We start from the raw sequence: 23110 nt of genomic DNA on the forward strand, positions 1-23110 counted from the left end.
CAATCTTAAAAAATGAACTCTAGGCCAAGCAATTACTACAGTCAATCGTGGATGCCTAGAAGCAACAAAAAAGTTCAGAAGATTATGGCAATTGTCCAAACTGCTTGTAGTAATGGGAAATCAAACCCTAAATTACAGTGATGAAATCCCTGCAAGCCAGAAGCACTTCTGTTTAGAGACAGACCCAGGCATGAGATTAAAGTCAGCCAATCCAACAATTTATGAGAGCACTGAGCAAATATTCTCGTCTGTAAAGGTAGACCCTAATGTCTTGGCATTTCTGTTGTAAAGAATGACAAAAATATCAGTCCCGTATTAACCCCTCTCTTTCCTGTGATGTCACTGTATTACAGGAACAGAACAAATGTGACAATTTTTATCCCCTAAATTATGCTGCTGTTTTCATTCTATGAAAGCTGCAGCAATGTAGGATAACTACATAAATACCTTTTTTTTTTTTACAACACAGCTAGTTTACAGCCCAGTTTACTCAATAAAACAATATGCTAGTGCAAGGTTTATTATTTCATCAATCATTTTCTGCTATGATTTGTTAAGTATTTTGTAAAACCCCGATGAAGACAGAAACTGAGCACATTTTATCAAACAGCACAACTAGCACGGGAGTAAGGAATTATGAACTATGAAAATGTACAGGTGGAGAACCTCATGATCTGCTTACCTTGTTGACCTCCTAAGAGTCTCTCAACTCCTTTGATCAACTTGTGCCGGTGCCCGTATGCATTAATACCGATTTCCTTTAGCTCCTCATGACCCATGTCTGCCAGTACATCTAAAGTAATCTGAAAATGACAAGTGAAAAAAATGTATTGCATCATACAATCTTTAGTTAGGCCCAGTGCACACCAAAAGCGCTAGCAGATCCACAAAACGCTAGCGGTTTTGGGAGCAGAGAGCCGATATTTGCCGGGTGAACACCGAGTGGATTTTGTATGCGATCTGCCGGCCGCATCAGCATCCGCGTGGCTAATGTATCTCTATGGGCTGGTGCACACCGGCGGTTTGAAGTTTTAAGAAAACCGCAAACGTGCAGCAAGAGGCACGTTTGCGGCTTGCTAAAAACCTCAAACCGCCGGTGTGCACCAGCCCATAGAGATATATTAGCCACGCGGATTTTCAAGCGGATGCGGCCGGCGGATCCGCCCAGTGTGCACTGGGCCTCACTCCTAAATCAGACTGAAACCCAAATGAACTGCTGTGTTCTAGAAAGGTGATATTTGCATGCGCCTATTAAGATGTGCACAACTGGCAGACCAGACTGAAGCTAAAAAAACAAAAAAAAATGCAACAGAATAACGGATTATAGGTAAAGAAGTACTACTGGGGACACACAGGGGAGAGAACAGGTCACACTGGGGCAGAGGGGGACACAGGAGGACAATAATTGGGGAAGAGCATCTACAAGACGCTCCTGGAATATGGGGTGCAAGTTTAGGGTATATTATATATATATATATATATATATATATATATATATATATATATATATATATATATATATATATATTTTTTTTTTTTTTCACTGTTTTTGGCCAATAAATCTAGGTGCATTTTATATTCCGGAGCAGCTTATACTGCGGAAAATATGGCAGGTCTTGGTGAATGTATGTTGTACTGCTATATACCAACCCCACAGGTGAACTTAAAGTTAAAATGGAACCCTGTCAGATGCATTTAACATTACATACAAAGTTGGTAATTGCCATGGTTGTGACCTATGAATATTGCTTTGTCCCTGGAACCCTTCCTCCATAAAATTAGAAAATCTCAGATATCACAGGCCTAATAGCCATTGAAAAGTACTGTAATATAAGGTAGCAGCTTATGCAGGCAATATGCCGATTATACATAATAAACCTGTTGGTGGCTTAACCTAATCTTACTCCCCATAAGGGGAGGCTTCAGAAGTCTTCGGGAGCCCGAGTGCTCACAAAGACAGACTGTTTCTTACTGCGCATGCAGTCTTCGGGAGCACTCAGGCTCCCAAAGACTTCCAAAGCCTCCCAAAGCAGAGAAAGCAGTCTTCGATCCATTGGTCGAAGACTGCTATCATGGGCTGACAGCACTGAAATTAAGGGACCAGGAGAGGAAAGGGAATGCTCTGCAGTGTTCCCCAACCCTGTCCTCAAGGCCCACCAACAGTGCATGTTTTGTAGAAATCCAGAGAGGTAGTTAATCAGTTCTGCTGAGACACTAATTACCTCACCTGTGCATGTTTGTGGTTTTCTGCAAAACATGTACTGTTTGGTGGGCCTTGAGGACAGGGTTGGGGAACTCTGCTCTATAGGATCAAGAGCCTTTTTTTTTAATTTAAAAATCATTTCAGGCTCACTTTAATGCAGGTACAGTACTAGTGCGCTCCTCTATGCAGCCTAGATGATACTGTAGCAATGTAGCCATGCACAAGCAAGTCACAGATGACAGGCAATTCCCTCGGCAATCAGGCAGCAGCAGCTTACACAGGAAGCATAGGTCTCACCAGATAGTACTTTTGAGGTAATCCACGCAGAGCGGCCTAGAGTACTGCACAGATACCGAGCAGGCTACAAGTGACTGCCAGCCTGCCCACGGCTCATGGGTCTCCGACTGACATATGATGCATGCGCCCGCCCACTTTCCACTATATACAGAATACTGCAGGGGCCAAAATAGATTTACTATAACAGACGTTCACCAGGCCAACTCTAGGTCAATATTTCTACTTCGAGTTACTACTCTCTGTGTGCTGGGTAGGTGGACCACAAGCATGTCTAGTTCTTTTGGGTGCTGCTTCAGACTTACGACTTCTATGTTTCAGTTACCATAGATAGAATCCCTTTAAAGAGACTCTGAAGCGAGTAACGTTTTTAACTTTTATTAATGATCAGCACTATAGCTAGTGCTAAACCACCGAATCCCTGTGGCAAAACGAGGGGTTTATACCCCCCAATCCCCTGTGCAAAATCCACAACTTTCCTGGTCGTGGATTTTGCTGCCCATGGAGGCAGAGCTTTGAGCTGCAGCTCTGCCTCCATGCACATCAATCTGCCGGCGGATCTCCGCCTCTCCCCGCCCCTCTCTGTGAAGGAAGATTGAAAGGGGCGGGGAGAGGTGGTGATCATCGGGGATTGACGCACGAAGAGGCAGAGCTACAGCCATAAGCTCTGCCTCATCAGGAAACTCTCCCCAGATTTAGCAGAGAGGATTTGGGGGGTATAAACCCCTCATTTTGCAGCGGGGATGTGGCGGTTTAGCACTAGCTTTAGTGCTTAACATTAATAAAATAAAAACGTGAATTTAGACTCGCTTCAGAGTCTCCTTAAAGGAGAAATGTAGTGAGAGATATATGGAGGCTGCCATATTGATTTCCTTTTAAGCAATTCCAGTTATCTGGCAGATAGCTGAGCTATCTGCCTGCAGAATCACACCAGAAACAAGCATGCAGCTAATCTTGTCAGATCTGACCATAATGTCAGAAACACCTGATCTGCTGTATGCTTGTTCAGGGTCTATGGCTAATACCGTCTTTCCCCGAAAATAAGACCGTGTCATATTCATTTTTGCTCTAAAAGATGTACTAGGGCTTATTTTCAGGGGATGTCTTATATTTCTATTAGGAAGTGTCTCTCAGCAGAACATTTCCTGTTCCTTTGTACTGTGATGTTCATGGATTTGAAAGTATGCTACTGTACTGATCAGGCACCTGCCCTGTCTTCCCTACACACTGCTGATAACCTTGCTGTGTGCTGGGATGACAGGATCAGTGCCCGATTGGCACTGCACCACTGTGTCCCCCACTTACTGGCTGCCTCTTCCTCCTCTTTAACTTCCGTAAGGGCTTATTTTCGGGGTAGGGCTTATATTTCAAGCATGCTTAAAATTCCAGCTAGGGCTTATTTTCAGGGTAGGTCTTATTTTCAGGGAAAGAGGGTAGTAGAGGCAGAGGATCAGCAGGATAGCCAGGCAATTGGTATTGCTTAAAAGGAAATCAATATGGCAGCCTCTATCTACCTCTCACTACAGTTCTCCTTTAAAGTAAACTCCAAGGGACCTGGCCAAGTAGTTTACTATATCAGAAGTTCACTATATCAGAAGTTCACTATATCAGAACTTGCCATACATTGAATAGTCATATAGGTGCATGGTAAGGACTTGAGGACGGAGTTTCCTATAGTGAGAGGTTTACTATATCAGAGTTTACTGTAACAAGATTCTACTATATTGCTTTGAAGTTATATTTTTTTTTTATGCACATTAACCATTTATGCGCGCGCACGTGTTGTCCCCCATCAGCCCAGAAATCAATGAATGGGAACTAATTTCCCATCCTCCTTATGCTTCCTGGAAGCGAGAGCGTTCGTTTTCAGGACAAAAACAATTTTTTTTGACTGTGGCCATCTTGTGGCAAAATAGTAAAACTACATCTACATACATTTTTTCAATGAAATAAACACACATTACTACATTTAAAAACATTTAAAATTAACTTTACCTCCCACACCAAAAAATACTCAAAATTTAATGAAGAAAAAATTACAATTAAAAAACAAAACAAAGTTACCTAAGGGTCTGAACTTTTTTAATATGCATGTGAAGAGGATATATTAAGAACATTTTTTAAATTATAATCTTGTAAATAGTGATGGACGCAAAAGTGAAAAAAAATGCACCTTTATTTCCAAATAAAATATTGGCGCCATACATTGCGATAGGGACATAATTTAAATTGTGTAATAACCGGGACGAATGGGCAAATAATACACACAGGTTTTAATTACGGCAGCATGTATTATTTTAAAGTTATGACAGAAAAATGAAAAATAATTTTTTCCATTTTTTTCTTAATATTCCTCTGAAAATGCATTTAGAAAAAAATTATTCTTAGCAAAACGTACTGCCCCAAAAAAGCCTAATTGGTGGCGGAAAAAACAAGATATAGATCAATCCATTGTGATAATTAGTGATAAAGTCATTGGAGAATGAATGGGAGGTGAAAATTGCTCTGATGCATAAGGTGAAAAATACCCGCGGGCTGAATTGGTTAACCACATCAGCCCGCAGGTGTTTTCACCTTCAGGGCAAAGGCAATTTTCCCGTCAGCGCTCCTTCCATTCATTCACCAATAATTTTATCACTACTTACCACACCTATATGATCTACAGTGATGTGAAAAACTATTTGCCCCTTTCCTGATTTCTTATTCTTTTGCATGTTTGTCACACTTAAATGTTTCTGCTCATCAAAAACCGTTAACTATTAGTCAAAGATAAAATAATTGAACACAAAATGCAGTTTTAAATGATGGTTTTTATTATTTAGTGAGAAAAAAAACCTCAAAACCTACATGGCCCTGTGTGAAAAAGAAATTGCCCCCTGAACCTAACAACTGGTTGGGCCACCCTTAGCAGCAATAACTGCAATCAAGCGTTTGCGATAACTTGCAACGAGTCTTTTACAGTGCACTGGAGGAATTTTGGCACACTCATCTTTGCAGAATTGTTGCAATTCAGCTTTATTTGATGGTTTTCTAGCATGAACCGCCTTTTTAAGGTCATGCCACAAGATCTCAATAGGATTCAGGTCAGGACTTTGACTAGGCCACTCCAAAGTCTTCATTTTGTTTTTCTTCAGCCATTCAAAGGTGGTTTTGCTGGTGTGTTTTGGGTCATTGTCCTGCTGCAGCACCCAAGATCGCTTCAGCTTGAGTTGACCAACAGATGGCCGGACATTCTCCTTCAGGATTTTTTGGTAGACAGTAGAATTCATGGTTCCATCTATCACAGCAAGCCTTCCAGGTCCTGAAGCAGCAAAACAACCCCAGACCATCACACTACCACCACCATATTTTACTGTTGGTATGATGTTCTTTTGCTGAAATGCTGTGTTACTTCTACGCCAGATGTAACGGGACACGCACCTTCCAAAATGTTCAACTTTTGTCTCGTCGGTCCACAAGGTATTTTCCCATAAGTCTTGGCAATCATTGAGATGTTTTTTTTAGCAAAATTGAGACGAGCCTTAATGTTCTTTTTGCTTAAAAGTGGTTTGCGCCTTGGATATCTGCTATGCAGGCCATTTTTGCCCAGTCTCTTTTTTATGGTAGAGTCGTGAACACTGACCTTAATTGAGGCAAGTGAGGCCTGCAGTTCTTTAGATGTTGTCCTGGGGTCTTTTGTGGCCTCTCGGATGAGTTTTCTCTGCGCTCTTGGGGTAATTTTGGTTGGCCGGCCACTCCTGGGAAGGTACATCATTGTTCCATGTTTTTGCCATTTGTGGATAATGGCTCTCACTGTGATTCGCTGGCGTCCCAAAGCTTTAGAAATGGCTTTATAACCTTTACCAGACTGATAGATCTCAATTACTTTTGTTCTCATTTGTTCCTGAACTTCTTTGGATCTTGGCATGATGTCATGCTTTTGGTCTACTTCTCTGTGTCAGATAGCTCCTATTTAAGTGATTTCTTGATTGAAACAGGCGTGGCAGTAATCAGGCCTGGGGGTGACTACAGAAATTGAACTCAGGTGTGATAAACCACAGTTAAGTTATTTTTTAACAAGGGGGGCAATCACTTTTTCACACAGGGCCATGTAGATTTGGAGTTTTTTTTTTCTCACTAACTAATAAAAACCATCATTTAAAACTGCATTTTGAGTTCAATTATGTTATCTTTGACTAATAGTTAACGGTTTTTGATGATCTGAAACATTTAAGTGTGACAAACATGCAAAAGAATAAGAAATCAGGAAGGGGGCAAATAGTTTTTCACATCACTGTATATCTTGTTTGTTTTTTTTGCCACCAATTAGGCTTTCTTTGGGTGGTACATTTTGCAAAGAATTTTATGCTAAATGCATTTTAACAGGAAAAATAAAAAAAAATGAAAAAAAAAAATCATTATTTCTCAGTTTTTGGCCATTACTTTTTCAAATTAAATTTAAATTAAACCTTCTGCTGTGGATAAAATCCACACATTTTACTTGCCCATTTGTCCCGGTTATTGCAATGTTCAAAATATTTCCCTAGTACAATGTATGGCGCAAATATTTTATTTAGAAATAAAGGTGCCTTTTTTCACTTTTTGCGTCCATCACTAATATAGCCCATCACTATATAGCCCATATAGGTGAAATATAATAAAGTATATAGTAATATACCTTCACAAAATACATATTAAAAAGTTTAGTCCCTAAGGTAACCATTTATGCATTTTTTTTTTTCAACTATTTTTTTTTTAAACGAGTTTTTATTTTTTTTTGTTAATGGGCAGGGTGGGGAGTCGATCAGTTTTTATTTAGTGCGTATTTTTGTTTCCATTTCTACTTGAATTTTACTTTTTGGCCACTAGGTTGCGCTAAGCACTCTCCTGGAAGATACCAGGGAGTGCAAGTTTTTTTATTTTTTTTACATTTCGGTTCATGAATCAAATACCTCCAATCTTGATTCATTTGCAGGGAATCGTTTGCCTCGGGGGAACACTGGTTCCTCTTCAGCAATCAATCTCCTGTAATAGCAGCGGGGAAAGAGCCGACTGCACGCAGATACATGTGCACAAGGGCAACAACACTGCTGGACGGATATATTTGCCCAGATTGCCTTTGAGTGGCAATTTTTGACCAAATATATCCATCCAGATTGGCTTAAGTGGTTAAACTAAACAAAAAAAAAAAAAAAAAAAAAACCACATATATAGCACCTGTAATGCTACTACTGTAATGTAAAAACCTGATGAGTAGTTGCAGGTATAGAACTATTGACATACTTCATACCTGTTCAGTTTCAAATATATCCCGAAGGTGTTCAAGGCCCAGGCTTTTCAGAAATTGATTGATGTTCATGTCGAGGCCTACAACTGTGGAAAGAAATAATAATAATGAAAAAAAAAAGACCAAACTATTTCTCAAAGAGGACCCAGACATCGAAACAATCCCCAGCTAATCTTTTACACAATGTCCAATGGTTCATCATCTGAAATATGCTATATGGAATTGCTCTGCTTAATGAATTAAAGGGGAAAAATATGTTACTCTCAAGAGCTAGTTCTATAAATAGGAAATGAATAGGAAAAAGTAGAGGTTGATAAACTTAGCATTCATTTACCAACCAGGTGCGACTAAAAACAATTCTGTGGCCTTCCGGTTCTGGCGCCTGCATGATCGGAGGCTAGTGAGGAGAGCTCCATGCAGTCCCCGGCTTCTTAACCCACAAGCAGCCAAATAAACGCTGGGAAGTGAATTCTCCAGCGGCCCACAACTCCCGGCAGACTAAAAGGTACCGATGGAGAAGTACCTTACCCACTCTTCATGTAAAAACGCGGAGAAAGTAGGCCACCGCAGCAGGCGAGCTGTCAAGATGGCGCCAGGCAGATCTCAGCCCGCAAAAAAGTCCAGAGCCACACTCACCTGTCAGGACATGGGACACAGATAGCGTGGACGATGAAAACTCTAGAGGGACACTCCACACTGAAGATCACAGGACAATAGCTATGGAGGTGGCCAAGTACATTGCCCCTGATTTACAATCTATTGTGGAAGGCGCTGTGAAGAAGTCCCTGGGGCTAGTGACGCACCAGCTCCAAGAGGATGCGGGGAGGATTGGAGAAGCAGAAAGACGAATAAGAGCCTTAGGAAAAGAGGTAGAAACCGCTAATAAACAGCTGGAAGACTCTCAAAGGCATGAAAAGATGTTTTATGATCGAATTGAAGACATGGAGAATCGCTCAAGGCGGAATAATCTCCGGGTGGTGGGATTGCCTGAAAAATACAAACTACAAGACATTGATGACTTCTGTGAAAAAACCCTCCCAGAACTACTGAACTTAGATGGGGTATTCTGCGCGGAACGCGCGCACAGAGTGGGCTCACCGAGAGCAGTTGGAGACAAGAGACCACCAAGACTAGTGATGGTACGATACCTTGATTACAAAGATAAACTAAAGCTACTATCAGCATTTAAAGCAAAGCGGGAACTTCTGATATCTGAAGACAAGTAAATCATGATTTTCAATGACGACTCGCTAGATGTCACTAAGCGCCGACAAGCCTTCAACGAAATATGCTCAGAGCTGGTGGAGAGGAAGGTCAAATTTGCCCTAATGTATCCGGCAACACAGAGTTACAGCAAAAGACGGGGAAACTTACATCTTTAAGAAACCATCAGATGCGAAAAAATTCCTGTCACACCCTAAAGCCTTTAAGAGTCCAGCTAGAGGATCTTCACAACGAAAACAACTTGATGATCCAGACAGGGACACTTGAAAGATCTGGACTCGAAATTGGGTACTGTGAGTTTGAATACTTTTTATTTCTGGGAACTGTTTAACTATATTCTTCGTTTTTCAAGTTCAAATGGTTGTATAACGGATCAAGCTGTTTGTTTAGTGAATACACCGAAGCCGGAGGAGTATGCGGCAGGATAATACATGGAAAAATGCAGGACTGCCGAGAAATGCAGGGAAGAAGTGAGGTCGGAAAAAGAGAGGGAAAAGTTTGGCGGACTGTACACTACAAGGATGCTAGTTTGTAAGCACCTATGTACCAGTTTAGGGTTGCAGGGAAGGGTAGGGGAGGTAAGCGGTCACTCCATGCTTACGGGGAACTGCATATATTCAAATGTATAGTCACTTTTTTTGTATGTACAAGAGAGGCTCTGATTGGAAGTGGCAGACCACAAGCATATTACAGCCAAATACCATAGATTGTTTCTAGATGACTATTAAAATTGTATCGTGGAACGTGAAAGGCCTGCGGTCTCCCTCAAAGAGATCACGGGTTTTGCGCCATCTGAAAAAATTGCGCGAGGACGTGGTACTATTGCAGGAAACCCATCTTAGGAAAGGGGAAGCAAAATTCATGCGTAAAGGCAGGATATCTGAAGTGTATGAATCACCTGCACCGCTTCGTAAGGCAGGGGTCATAACACTAGTCGGCAAGGCACTTCGAGCAAGATCAGAGCCTCTGTGGTCTGATGAGGAAGGTAGATGTTTGGGGATAAAAATTACTCTGCCAACCTCAAGCTAACATGGTACACTGTTTATGGGATTGCACAGTAATACAGGTATTTTGGGACTCCGTATGTGAATTTGCAGGCAAGCTGGGTAAATGCATAATAGCAAAAGAACCTCTGTTGTTGTTATTTAATGCGACCCCCAGATAATGAGGCAGAAAACCCCCAAAAATGGCCAGACATCATACATATAACAATGGTCGCTGCAAGGAAAACAATATTCAATAAATGGATATATCATACCCCACCGACGTTGTGGGACACACAGGAAGAAATGAGGCATCTCATGCAGATGGAAAAATTTGGACGCTACCATAAACATGGAAAAAGGTATGAAGAAATGTTTTAACAGATGGAAGCCTTTTCTTCTACACACATTGCCAGACTCAGAACTACAGCAACTGTAGTTTACTTGTTTGTAAATACTGCATAAAAATGGCAATTACAAGCCAGGATTGCAGCAGGGAGTGGCAGAAACAGCACAGAGGGGCCCAGAAGAACATAATGAATAGAATGGTATGCTTTTTATTGTAAGAATTTTACAGTACAGATTCTCTTTAAAGTAAACCTGAGATGTCAAAATAGAAAAAAAAAATCATATTTACCCAGGGCTTCCTAAATAACTTTACCACTACTTAAAGTGTACCTGAGATGGCCATATAAAAAGATTTTATATTTACACAGGGCTTCCACCTGCATGTGCAGAACAGCTAACTGCCACGACTGAGCCAGATTACCGGGACCAATACCAGGAGAACGGAGGCACTCAGGCGGACGAGTGGGGTGCTCATGGGGCTGGTGGAAGCCCCAGGTAAATATAAAATCTTTTTATTTGGCCATCTCAGGTACACTTTAAGTAGTGGTAAAGTTATTGCTGGTTGAATAGGGATATAGCTAAAATGTCGAAACTGCTCTGGTCCTTAACTGCTTCTGGACGATGGTAATTTAAATCTACATCCTGTTTGGGATCACTTATTCCTGCCAGGGCATAGATTTGGAAATACCACACCGCAAGCTCCTGCCAATCCCATTGCTCTCTTGTCGCTGCAACCCACTCGCTTTGCTGTTGGTATGACAGCAGAGCTCCGTGAGCCGGTCAGGAGCAGATTTCATTGGCTCCAGACGCCCGTGATTACTGTGATTAGCTGTAATTGGCTCACAGTGATCGCAGGGTCAGGAGCCAATGAAATCAGCTCCTGACTAGCTCACGGAGCTCTCCTGTCATAGCAACAACAGAGTGAGTAGGCTGCAGCGATAGGAGAGCGGCGCAAAAAGCAAGATAGAAGGGTCCATGCAGCACAACGTCGGTGAGCTCTGTTTTTGTACCTGAAAGTCTCTGGTCCGTAAGGGGACAGAGACTTCTGCTAAGTGGCCAAGGAGGTTCTATGTCGGTACTGAAGTGGTTAAAGAATAACAACCACCCTGTCTATGGACTTTTACTTTTCTGACAAACAAATGTTAAAAACGTATACAATGTGCTTCATGTAAACAAAGGAGCTGTATAGTCTATTACCCCCCACCGTGTCAACAAGACCAGTTCAAATGACCAACTTTACTTACGGTAACGTCTTTTCCAGGAGTCAGAAGGACAGCACCCCTCCTTGAGACTTGTCTATCTTCCCAAATTTGGACAGGAAGTTAAAAAAATTAAAATTGGCAGGCAGCATAAATACTCTGTACTCACATAAAAAACTCCGCTAGTAAAAAAAAAAAAAAAAAAAAAAAAAAAAAAAAAAAAAAAAGATGATTACACAGACACTACTTGATGCTTTAAAAGATACCTGTATACCTTACCTTTAAATTTCCCACAACAGGGTGGGTCGTAGGGGTGCTGTCCTGACTCCTGGAAAAGCCGTTACCATAAGTAAAGTTGGTCTTTCCCAGAACGTCTCCCAGGACAGCACCCGTCCTTGAGAGATGAACAAGATCCATTCTAGGGTGGGACGACTGCTTGTAAAACTTTTCTGCCAAAGCTCAAATCTGCACAAGATAAGATATTTAATCTATAGTGCTTAAAGCCTCATCTACACGGGTAGATGAGGCTGCGATCCGGCGGCTCGATTAGCCGCCGGATCGCCTCTTCCGCGTGCCCGCCGCATCCCTGCTCGCCGCGCCGCATTCGATTCCCCGCTCGTCCGCGCCGCTTATCTTCCGCTCGATTCCCTGCCATTGTCCCCTCGCGGGGAGCGAGCAGGGAATCGGCGGTGCGGAGATCCGTCCTGTCGGATCTTATTAATCGAGCCGCATCAGCGGCTTGATTGATAAGGAGCATCACGGCCGCATCTACTCGTGTAAATGCAGCTTAACAAAGGTATTCTGGCTGGACCAAGTTGCCGCTCTGCAGATCTGCTCAATGGAAGCCCCAGCCCTCTTTGCCCATGAAGCTGAGATACCTCTTCTTGAATGAGCCTTTACTGTTGAAGAAAGCAGTTTCCTTGAGACTGGTATGAAGTGGAAATAGCCCGACTGATCCATCTTGCCAGAGTGGCTTTAGAAGATGCTTGATTTCCTCTCAATTTTCCTCCAAATAAGACTAGCATTGCATCAGACTTTCTCCAATCTCTTGTTCTTTCTATGTATTGAAGAATGCACCTTCTCACATATAAGCAATGTAGTCTTCTTTCCTTATCGTTGGACAGATTTGGACAAAACGAGGGTAAGTATATTTCCTGTGATCTGTGAAATTTGGATACTACCTTAGGAAGAAATGCACTATCCATCCGTAAAGTAATTCTTTTGTCTGAAATTATACAATAAGGTTTTCTAATTGATTAGGCCTGAAGTTCTCCTACTGTTCTCACTGTTGTGATTGCTAAAAGAAAAGCAGTCCTTAGTGAAAGCAGTTTATCAGTAATTTGTTCCAATGGTTCAAATGGCGGTGCACACATAGCCTGTAGGACAGTGTTCAAATCTCAGGATGGAATTCTGGAACGGATCACTGGACGAAGTCTCTTTAATGCCTGAAAGAATCTGACAAAGTATTCTTCTGTTGCCAACCTTCCAAAAACACACTGATGGCTGAGGTTTGCACTTTCAAAGTACTGATACTCAGTCCTTTCTGGAAGCACTGCTGCAGGAACTCCAGTACTGAAGAGGAGAACGTTATATTCAAGGATCTTTCAGCACACCACTCTGAATAGATTCTCCATGCATTTTGATAAATTATCCTAGTTACCTTTTTCCTTTTTTGGATTAGTGTTTCTGATAAGTTATCTGAAAAACCTTTAGCCTTTACTCCACTCAGGTTCCATGCTGTAAGATGAAGAAGTGGAAGGTTGGGATGAAATGCTAAACCCTGTAGAAGTAGATCCTGCTGATCCGGCAGTATAATTGGTTGAGATACTGTCAGTTTCTTTAACAACGTGAACCAGGGTCTTTTTGGCCAGAATTAGAATAATCCAGCCTTGATCCTGCATAATCTTGTTTAGAACACGCGGTAAGAGGGATATCGGAGGGAAGCTGTACATGAGATGGGTTGCCCAATTGAGAGAAAAAGCATCCACTGCCAGAGGCCTGTCCCTAGGGATGAAATGCACAGTGAACAAAACTTCCGACATTTTGTATTTTCCTTGTTGGCAAATAAGTCCACCTCTGGAGAACCCCACTGACTTACAATGTCCTGAAATACTTCTGGATTTAAGGCCCAATTGTCCTGTTTCAGAGGAGATCTGCTGAGAAAATCGGCTAGCTGGTTGGCTGTCCCTTTTAAGTGTATGGCTCTGAGAGACTTGAGATTCCTTTCTGCCCAATTTAGGATTCTCACTGTCTGAGACCACAATAGTGGACTTCTTGTCCCGCCCTGTTGATTCAGGTAAGCCACTACACTGCTGTTGTCTGTTCTTATCAAGACGTGACACCGACTTATCTGTTTGTTGAAGTTCTGTAGGGCATACCATACTGCCTGAAGTTCCCTGCTGTTTGATGACTTTCCTCTCATTTTCCTGGATCATTGACCCTGAGCTGGAAGATTGTTCATGCGGGCTCCCCAACCTCACAAACTTGCATCTGTTGTTATCGTTGCCCGACAAGGATAATGCCCATAGACGACCCTTGGATAGATGTGGAAGATCTTGCCACCACGAGTGACACCTTTACACTTTAAGGAATCAAGACTCTTCTGTCTAGAGATGTTACGCCTTTGTTCCATTCTCTGAGGATCCAAATGTATAGAGTTCTGTAATAAAACTGACTCCATTGAATGGCTGGAAAGGCCGAGGTCAGCAGACAGAGGATCGCCATAGCCTTTCTTAGAGATATGAAACTTGCCTGCTGGAAAGAAGAAACAGCATTAAGAATGGCAGAAATTTTTCTGTTAGGTAACAATATTTTTTGATCAGTGGTAGAAATATTGAATCCCAAATATTTCATGAGTTGAAAAGGGTGCAGAGATGACCAGTTTATGAGCCACCCTAATGACTGTAAAATAGATACAGCAGATTCCAGTTGAGACAAAACAGAATCTGCAGAGTCTCCCCAAATTAGAAGATCATCAAGATACCCCAAAATTGAGATAGATCTACTCCTAACACCTCAGACATGATTTTAGTGAATAACCATGGAGCAGAAGCAATGCCGAAAAGTAAAGCATTAAACTGTAAATGGTGAAAAAGCAAATTTTTGAATCTTTCCAGCTTTCTCACCCTCCTCATTCTCGGAAATCTCATCAAAGGAGGATATTTCTAATTTCCCTTTCGATAAATCAGATCCTACCGACTCTTCAATCCTTTTTCTCCCACTAGTTCCCCTGGGGATTAAGGATACAGGTGGAGAATTAGCTAGAGGAATATTATCCTCGGGAAGCGATATTGCAGATTGAGTTTCAGCAGGAACTGAAGCAGATGAGGAAGATACAGACGAATCCTTAATTTCTTTAATAGCAGTGGACATCTCTGACCTCATCCACCCCATAAGATCCTTAAATATCACAGGTGATTCACTTTTCACCATCTTATCAGTACAATGGTGACATAATTTTCTACTTGAAGAGAAAGAGATTTTTGCATTGCATGATGGACATTTCTTTTCTACTTTAGCAGTAGAGGTAGAGGCAGAAGATGAATGATGCTGGGAGCTTGACTTGTCCTTTTTGGGCTGCAATGAAGCACGATATGCCCATAACTAAAGCAGGTTCCACAACACCCTCATGAACATAACATATGTGCATATATCAGGGGTGCCTCTAGCCATTATGTCACTCCAGGTGAGAAAACCTGTGGCGCCCCCCCCCCCCAATGAAAATAATCGTAATGCAGCAATGTTGTACCATAAAATAATCGTAATGCAGCAATGTTTTACCATAAAATAATCGTAATGCAGCAATGTTTTACCATAAAATAATCGTAATGCAGCAATGTTTTACCATAAAATAATCGTAATGCAGCAATGCTTTACCATAAAATAATCGTAATGCAGCAATGCTTTACCATAAAATAATCGTAATGCAGCAATGTTTTACCATAAAATAATCGTAATGCAGCAAATAATCGTAATGCTGCAATCTATCGCCAGGAAATAATTGTAATGCAGCAATCGATCACCAGAAAATAATCGTAATGCATCAATCTAGCACCAGAAAATAATCATAATGCGCCAATGTTTCACCAGAAAATAATCGTAATGCGCCAATGTTTCACCAGAAAATAATCGTAATGCGCCAATGTTTCTCCAGAAAATAATCGTAATGTGGCAATTTTTAACTTGAAAATAATCGTAATGAGCGCAGCGTTTCACAAAAAATTAATCGCAATGTGGGCAGCGTTTCACAGGCACCCCTGGGTACAGGAAAGGGAGAGTGGGAAAGAAAATAAGTAGATAGGAGGAGGAGATGTTGGAAAATGTAGGAGATGTATTGAGTGAAAGACAGATGTGTCTCACCACAGGTGGTCCTGTTTGAAAGGGGCATGTTGAAGCACTTGGGGAATACAAGAGGAGGGAGGGAGAGAGGGGGAGGGAGATGGGAGTGTATGATGAGAACAGATTCCAGCAGGGAAATCACACAGAGCAGCCAGACACACAAACTTTGCAGCAGCTATTACCTTCTTCAGTGTGTCTGTCTGTGTCTGTGTCTCTGCTCCTGTCGTCAGGGGGGGGGGGGGGGGGGGCTGCCTAACACAGCTCTGTCCGTCCTGTCAGATAACACTGCTGCGCTGGTGCTTCTGACCTTCTTTTCCCTCTGGCTGAAGCTGGCTCGCTCTCCCTTCTCTCCCCCGCTATGCTGTCCATCGGGTTATGCAGGGGGGCACAGACTGGCCATCTCCTAAAGTAAGGGGCCAGAGAGGTCCAGCAACATCCAGCCTGGCATCTACATTACTCCAGGCATGACTGGCGGTGGGCGGGGTTAGGGGGCGTGGCTACACACAGTAAACACTGCGTCTGTGGCTGGTTAGAGGAGGAGAGGCGTGGAGCAGAGCCTTCCTCCCTGTCTATTGGCCGGCCAGCTCCAGGGAGCGAAGGGGAGAGACGTGAGTGCGGTAGCACGCTGCACTCACATGTGTCATCACACGGATGCTGGCTGCCGCTGCTGACAGGAGGACAGGGATAGAAATAAAATGTAGTAGCTGCAGGTGGCCGCAGCTGCGCCTTGTGATTAGACTCCGCCCCAAGCCACTGCCTATATTGCCTATGGCAACAGGCGCCCCTGGCATATATACTGGTAAGAGAGCCCCCCTGTGTTGCTTACCAGAGAGGGTTCAGTGCCAGACTCAGCAGATTGCAAAGGAGTAGGGCCTGCGGCGTTCTCCATGCTGCCAGAGAGAGAGGGAACATGGAATGCTGCTGCATTTAAATAGAGTTAAAAATTATCTGCACCTGACGAGGAACGATTCCAGCTGCACCGCTTTACCCCTGTAATCGGCGCTTCCTCCTTCCGGTCATGCGGGACGCAAGCGCGTGATGCATTTCCGGTATGCGACCGGAACTTCTTTTGCGCGCCTCTGCAAGAGGCCGCCTGATAGGGAAAAGCCTCCTCAGAACCGGCTCCCCTGATCTGCGTTTCGCTTGAGCCTGCTGCAGTGCTGCCCTTGGCCGCCTGACCCTGATAGCACCTGCGGATGCATCCCGTCCGGGACAGAAAAACAAACTGAGGTCTCTATGTGAGTACAGGGTACTTATGCTGCCTGCCTGCTTGTTATGCTAATTTTTAATCTTTTAGCTTCCTGTCCAAATTGGGGAAGAGAGACAATTCTCAAGGAGGGGTGCTGTCCTGGGAGACTTCCTGGAAAAAAGGATATAATGGGACTAAATGGATAATAAGACTAAATTGGTAACGGGCAAAAAGACTAACACACTGAACATCAAGACTTACCTTCACCTTCCTTCCTTTCTGTCCCCGCTGCTCCATCCCCAGCATTAGATGTTCCTCCAACTGCGAGATCAGTTAGCGGGCCAGTAAGATTATCAATACTGCTGGCTGCCGACAGACATGAAGGAGTAGATGCTGGAGAGATAATTGAGGCACTGACCACGGTCGCTTGAGGTTTGAAGCAGCTTGGCAATGCCTCAGGAGGCATTGCATCTATCAGCAAAGCTCGGATATCATCTGCCTGAAAAGAGAAACAAAGCGCTTAACTTCAGGGTTCCACACTAGTCTCTTATTTTTTCATTATTATTATTATTTTGGATTTACATATTGCCAGCATCTCTAAAGTATAATGGAGAACACAAACTATAGACCGTTGTAAAAGAATCGGGTACAGATAATAAAAAAAATGAACAGGTCAGCTAATGCATTGTACATAGAGGTGGAAAATATTTACCCAATTTACACAGCAGTAGGAACACATAAGCGGAAAGTGTGCCTTGGCCATTTGAATTTATATTCTAAGGCAGAGGTGCCCACACTTTTTCTGCTTGCAAACTACTTCAAAAATAACAAATTTAAAATTATCTACTGGGTAGAATCTACCAACAGATGCAAGCCACACCTGCAGCACATGCACATCACTCAGGCATGAGGTGTGGAATATACCCAGAAGTGCTTTGAGATCTACCAGCAGATCACGATCTATGCAATGGACACCCGTTCTAAGGGGTTTAGGGGTAAACCAACTGATAAAAGGACTTGGCAGACTAAAGAAATCGAGAGCCCAAATAAAGCAGTATGTCTATTCAATAAATAGGAATACTATAGGTATGAGATTACGAACACGGCAAATCCAGCGCTGGAGACTTGGGCGCAGCAGCGCAGGAGACTTGGGCGCAGCAGCGCAGGAGACTTGGGCGCAGCCGGCGCCACCATAGGCCGTAATAGGAACTACGGCTATCGCAGGCACAGGGAGTAACTTCAGCGCCGTCAGAAGACGGACCTGAAGTTGCTTTTAAAACAGTAATTCGGATTCCAGCGATTGCTGGAAGCCGAATTATTTCATTCCCCCACTATCCATGTCAGCCTGGAGGGGGAATAGTAATTAACACGGCCCGGACTTGTGCGGCAGCAGGATCAGCCATATACTGGCTGTGTCCTGCGCCTAAGTCTCCGGCGCCGTTCTCTCTCGTACGCTGAGATTATACTTACAAAACTGGGCTACCGCTGGTAACCACTAGGATGGCAGGTGGGTGATTAGACCCACTCAGGTTAAGAATGTCGCTCTCTTTAGAAGTAGAGAAAGGGGCAACACCCCTACCCTAAGGTGGACTCATGAAATGAACAATTTTAAACAAAGGTGCCAGATTAGGGTAAAAAAACATTTAAAATAGGGAGGTAATGGTGAACTTACCTTCCCCAAGTAGACTCAACAGTCCATTTTCACTGAAAAATAGTTTCTTTATTCAAAGGTACTCCACAAAATATGCAACACGTTTCACAGGCAACATCCCGCTTCATCAGGCATTACAAGGAGCTTATTCAAGTACAGACAGGTATGAGCACTCATACCTGTCTGGACTTAAATAAGCTGCTCATATTTATATTACTAATGTTCTACCTACCATTAGCACTGCACATACAATTCTATATTACTCTATACTTGGCCTTAAGATTCGTGGACATCTGTAATGGCTGCCACCCGTATTGATCAGATCGGATCACTAGGTTGACAGTTTGGGGACCCAACGCGGCATAGATGCATCACTGTGTTGTTGCCTAGTGGTGTTTCTTCAGAGCACTGGGATCCAACTGTGCACCCTGGCAATCGTATCCAATCGCTACAGACACTGAGGCTGGTGATAATGGTATGCTACATGCCCCAAATAGTGATGAAATGTGCCATATTTCATCACTAGTTGGGCATGTATCATGCCATTTAGCGTATATGCATTCAGCGCTATGCATGTAGCTTACAGTATATCATTTTGATGGCATAGGTAATAAAAATGTATTGTTGCATCAATAACGACACAGCAAAAATGCCAAAATTGTCAGGAATCTTAAATGGTAAAAACTCAGGAACCTGAAGTGGCTAAATGAAAAACACTCTTTAAAAAAAATGATATAACACAACAAGTAACACTAATACACATTCTGCAAATTAATGGTTTCTGAACAAATCTGCCATGTATTCTTTGTTTAAAATGAATGCTCTGAACACCAGAGTCAAATACATAGCATTTTAAAATTAATTATTGTAATTAAGCTACAAAGATGTACTTTCATTTTCCCAGGGCCTTCTACGGGAAGCTGTCAACTCAGATTAGAAGAGCACTTAACCATCTGTTAATACTGAATATGTCTCTTCCAGAATGCAGCTTCCAATAGGCAAAATCATGTGATCACCGCCATGGTAAAGCCTAAGAAAGCTGAATTTACAAAACATCCGAATGTTTGCTTTTTCCCATGCACAAATGCACACTAGAATCGCATTAGAACCTACGGACCATTTAGTATCAATGGGCTATATCAAACTAAATGCATGTTGTCAAGCATGCCCTTGTGCGAAAAAAAACCTGTGACAACATGTTGCATTTCTTCCAAACACAGAGCGCATTCACCCATTGAAGCACATATGGAAACCATGCATGGCGTCTAGAAAACACACACAAAAAGCCGCACACACAAACCAAAAGGCTAATGAAAAGTCAGCTTAAGGCTTTTTAGCTTCAAAGTACAATTTCAATGCTATATGTTTTATACAATTACATTTTAAAGTTATATTTCACTTCAGTCAAGCCATCTCATAACTGGCAAAAGTTTCAAAATTCTCTTCCTTGAATGTATGACAATATCCTGTGAAGATTTCCCAAAATTCATCAAAGTGCCCTTCTAAATAGCTTACGGCATTTCCCACTAGCCCACCCCAAGGTCAAAATGCCACTTTTGTTGTCTTCAGATTCTATCCATGATGGACACAAGACCACATACAACTGACTTATCCAGAATCAGGATCACATCCACAGCACTTGTACACAAAAATATAGTAATTGTTGATCCAGCGTTTCTGTCTATACAGGTCCATTTTGAGGACATCATTTAGGAAGATAAACTGAATTACAAATTCAAAGGGCTTGATCCACAAAGCCGTGCTAAACAGTTAGCGCGTAAAGTACCGTTCGCGGACTTTTGCGCGTGCAAAGTGCCGCGACTCGCGGCACTTTGCGCGCGCAAAAGTCCGCAAACGGCACTTCACGTGCTAACTGTTTAGCACGCCCATGCTAAACAGTTAGCACGGCTTTGTGAATCAAGCCCATAGTGTATTTATTGCATACTCCTGTAGCCCAAGTCAGTTAGCCCTATTCTAGTCTCAGTCTATTTGATTTCTTGCATTTGTCAGACATAAGCACAAACATTCCAAATGTAAACGTACTGTAGAAGGGATAAGGCAGCTGAAGCTATTATATAGCATAGTAGTTTGTTAGGAAAAAATATAGAAGATCTCTTGAATTTTATGTTTTACTGGGCATATTAAGTGCCCTGCACCCCACAGGGCTTACACAAAATACTATTTGTGAACAAGTACAATACTTACTGTAGCTAAATCTAGTGGTGTTTGGCTTTCTTGGTTCTTCATTGTAGGATCTGCACCATGAGCCAAAAGCAAAGCACACAGCTGTGTCCGTCCTTTCTGGGCTGCTTCATGTAGAGGAGTGAATGCCCATTTATCTGTTGCATTCACGCAGGTGTTATATTTTATCAATAAAGCTGCAATATCAACATGCTGGATAAAAAAAAAGAAGAAAACACATTTTATCAAACTTAGAGTTGCACAAATTTAAAGAGAAACTCCAACCTAGAATTGAACTTTATCCCAATCAGTAGCTGATACCCACTTTTACATGAGAAATATAATGATTTTCACAAACAGACCATCAGGGGGTGCTGTATGATTTTGTGCTGAAACCCCTCCCACAAGAAGCTCTGAGTACCTCGGTACTCTGGGCAAACTGCCACAATGTAACAATGTTCACAGACAGGAATTAGCGGTTTACAGCTGTCTCTAACAGCCAAAGCAGCTAGGAGCAGCTACATAATCTGCCCACAGTAACAATGCCACCATGTAATACATGTCAGAATGTGAATCTGGGAGAGGAAAGATTTTACAATGAGCAAACACTGACTAAATCATTTATACATAATTATGGTAAAAAAATGAAGCACTTTTTTTTACTACATTATTTTCACTGGAGTTCCTCTTTAAGGAAATCATGCTCAAACATTTTGGGTTTGGAAATGAGGGGTAATGAAATCTATTCTAGGTTTGACAAACTACACTGAGGGCTCAAAACAGGCAACAATTTCATTATTCATCACTGATACAGGATTACCAGTGAGGTTATGGGAAGATAAAATTATTACTAAAATGTTTATTTTGTGAGCCACAAAAACCACAGCTGATCGCTAACTGGTTAAATAATAGCTCAAAAGGTAAAGTGTAAGCTCCAGATTTCAACCACAGTACTTTCCACAAGGGAATTTACAGACAACCCAGATCCACAATGGGGTCAGTGTATTCAGCCAGGTCCCCACCTGGATATAAGCCATATCATAGCAACAAATGCACAACAGTTTCAGTCTTGAGTCCAAAACTGTAGTGTGTTTGTAGCTGTGATATTGAACAAAGCACTTTATTGATAGAAGCAAGTTGGAGACCCGGACATGAAAAAGATAGCTAGCCTGTTTCAAATGGTGTTGGTCACACTCCGCTTAATGGACTCCGGTTAATATAGCCATGATTCCACTGTTCTGCTATTGTGCTCTTCAACCAACAGCTGTACATTTAAAGTGGACCTTAACTCTTGCAAAGTACAGAAGGAAAACAGAGAAATGCACCATGTATTTAAAGAGTTTAGCCTGTTTAATTCACCCTCATGTGTGTCTATCACGAACTGTAATTTGATCTTTCCCATGTCCCATGACTGCCACGGCAGAGATGGCAGATAAGCTCATTTGAAAGCACAGGCTGTTAACAATATGTCTGCTTCCATGAATCAGGAAGAAGAAACTGTGCAGATTTCTTGCAGGATTTGTATCAGCTGTAACAAATAAATGTTTTTTCTTTAAAGGTAATTATGCGGTTGGGACTTTAGATGAAGTCCTACAGGGCGTAGATACACTGCCTACTGGCTCCCTACTTAGAACAGGCCTGAACTGGCTTAATGCAAAAAATTGCAGTGTTTTGCTAACTAATGTCCTTCAGTTTTAAAATCTTTACAGGGTTTTATTACTATCTGTGGGAAAGGTTGATGAACACATGTATTTTGTAAGTGCAGTAGGTAATAATGATACTTTCTATTATAGGGAGAGGGAAGTGGTGAGTTCAAAGCAGGAACAATAATAGCAGGTTGCCTAGTTTAGCAGTTTGTTGAAGCAGCTGATGTTAAGGGACACTTGTACTAACACAAGATCACCCAAGATTATCTAAAAGAATCATTTTTGGCAACAATGTAGGTTAAAGGAACCCAGTAGTGATGTTAAGCAAAACTCAACACAACACAGCCCAATGTAGGGTACTAGCTGTATTTAGAATGGTCTGGTACTGTATCCACATTCATATAGAGCAAGGTATCCCAATGTCAATCAGCATGGCTGCAGAGAGCATGTCCTGGATGCAGTAACTGGCTCCATCCCTCTCCACCCAGATTGTAGTCCTATTGCCCACACATATTCTCCCTCATCAGCATTAATAGACAGGGCGACTGAAGGAAAAACGTGCAGGACGGGATATCACAACGTGGGTGG

At 42.2% G+C, this 23110-nt stretch overlaps 1 protein-coding gene across 2 annotated transcripts in view; it reads right to left on the reverse strand.

The window, feature by feature from the left end:
- The window catches only part of TNKS (tankyrase), a 269901-nt gene that overhangs the window by 22443 nt on the left and 224348 nt on the right, over positions 1 to 23110 (reverse strand). For both annotated transcript variants that reach the window (XM_068233708.1, XM_068233707.1), the window contains exons 18-21: positions 20901 to 21089; positions 17306 to 17543; positions 7767 to 7849; positions 683 to 803 (exon numbers count right to left, since the gene is read on the reverse strand). In XM_068233708.1, coding sequence (XP_068089809.1) covers positions 683 to 803; positions 7767 to 7849; positions 17306 to 17543; positions 20901 to 21089 — 631 coding nt within the window. The remainder of the gene's footprint in view (positions 1 to 682; positions 804 to 7766; positions 7850 to 17305; positions 17544 to 20900; positions 21090 to 23110) is intronic.

Source organism: Hyperolius riggenbachi, chromosome 1 (assembly GCF_040937935.1).
Source record: "Hyperolius riggenbachi isolate aHypRig1 chromosome 1, aHypRig1.pri, whole genome shotgun sequence".
In the NCBI taxonomy this organism is placed as follows: domain Eukaryota; kingdom Metazoa; phylum Chordata; class Amphibia; order Anura; family Hyperoliidae; genus Hyperolius; species Hyperolius riggenbachi.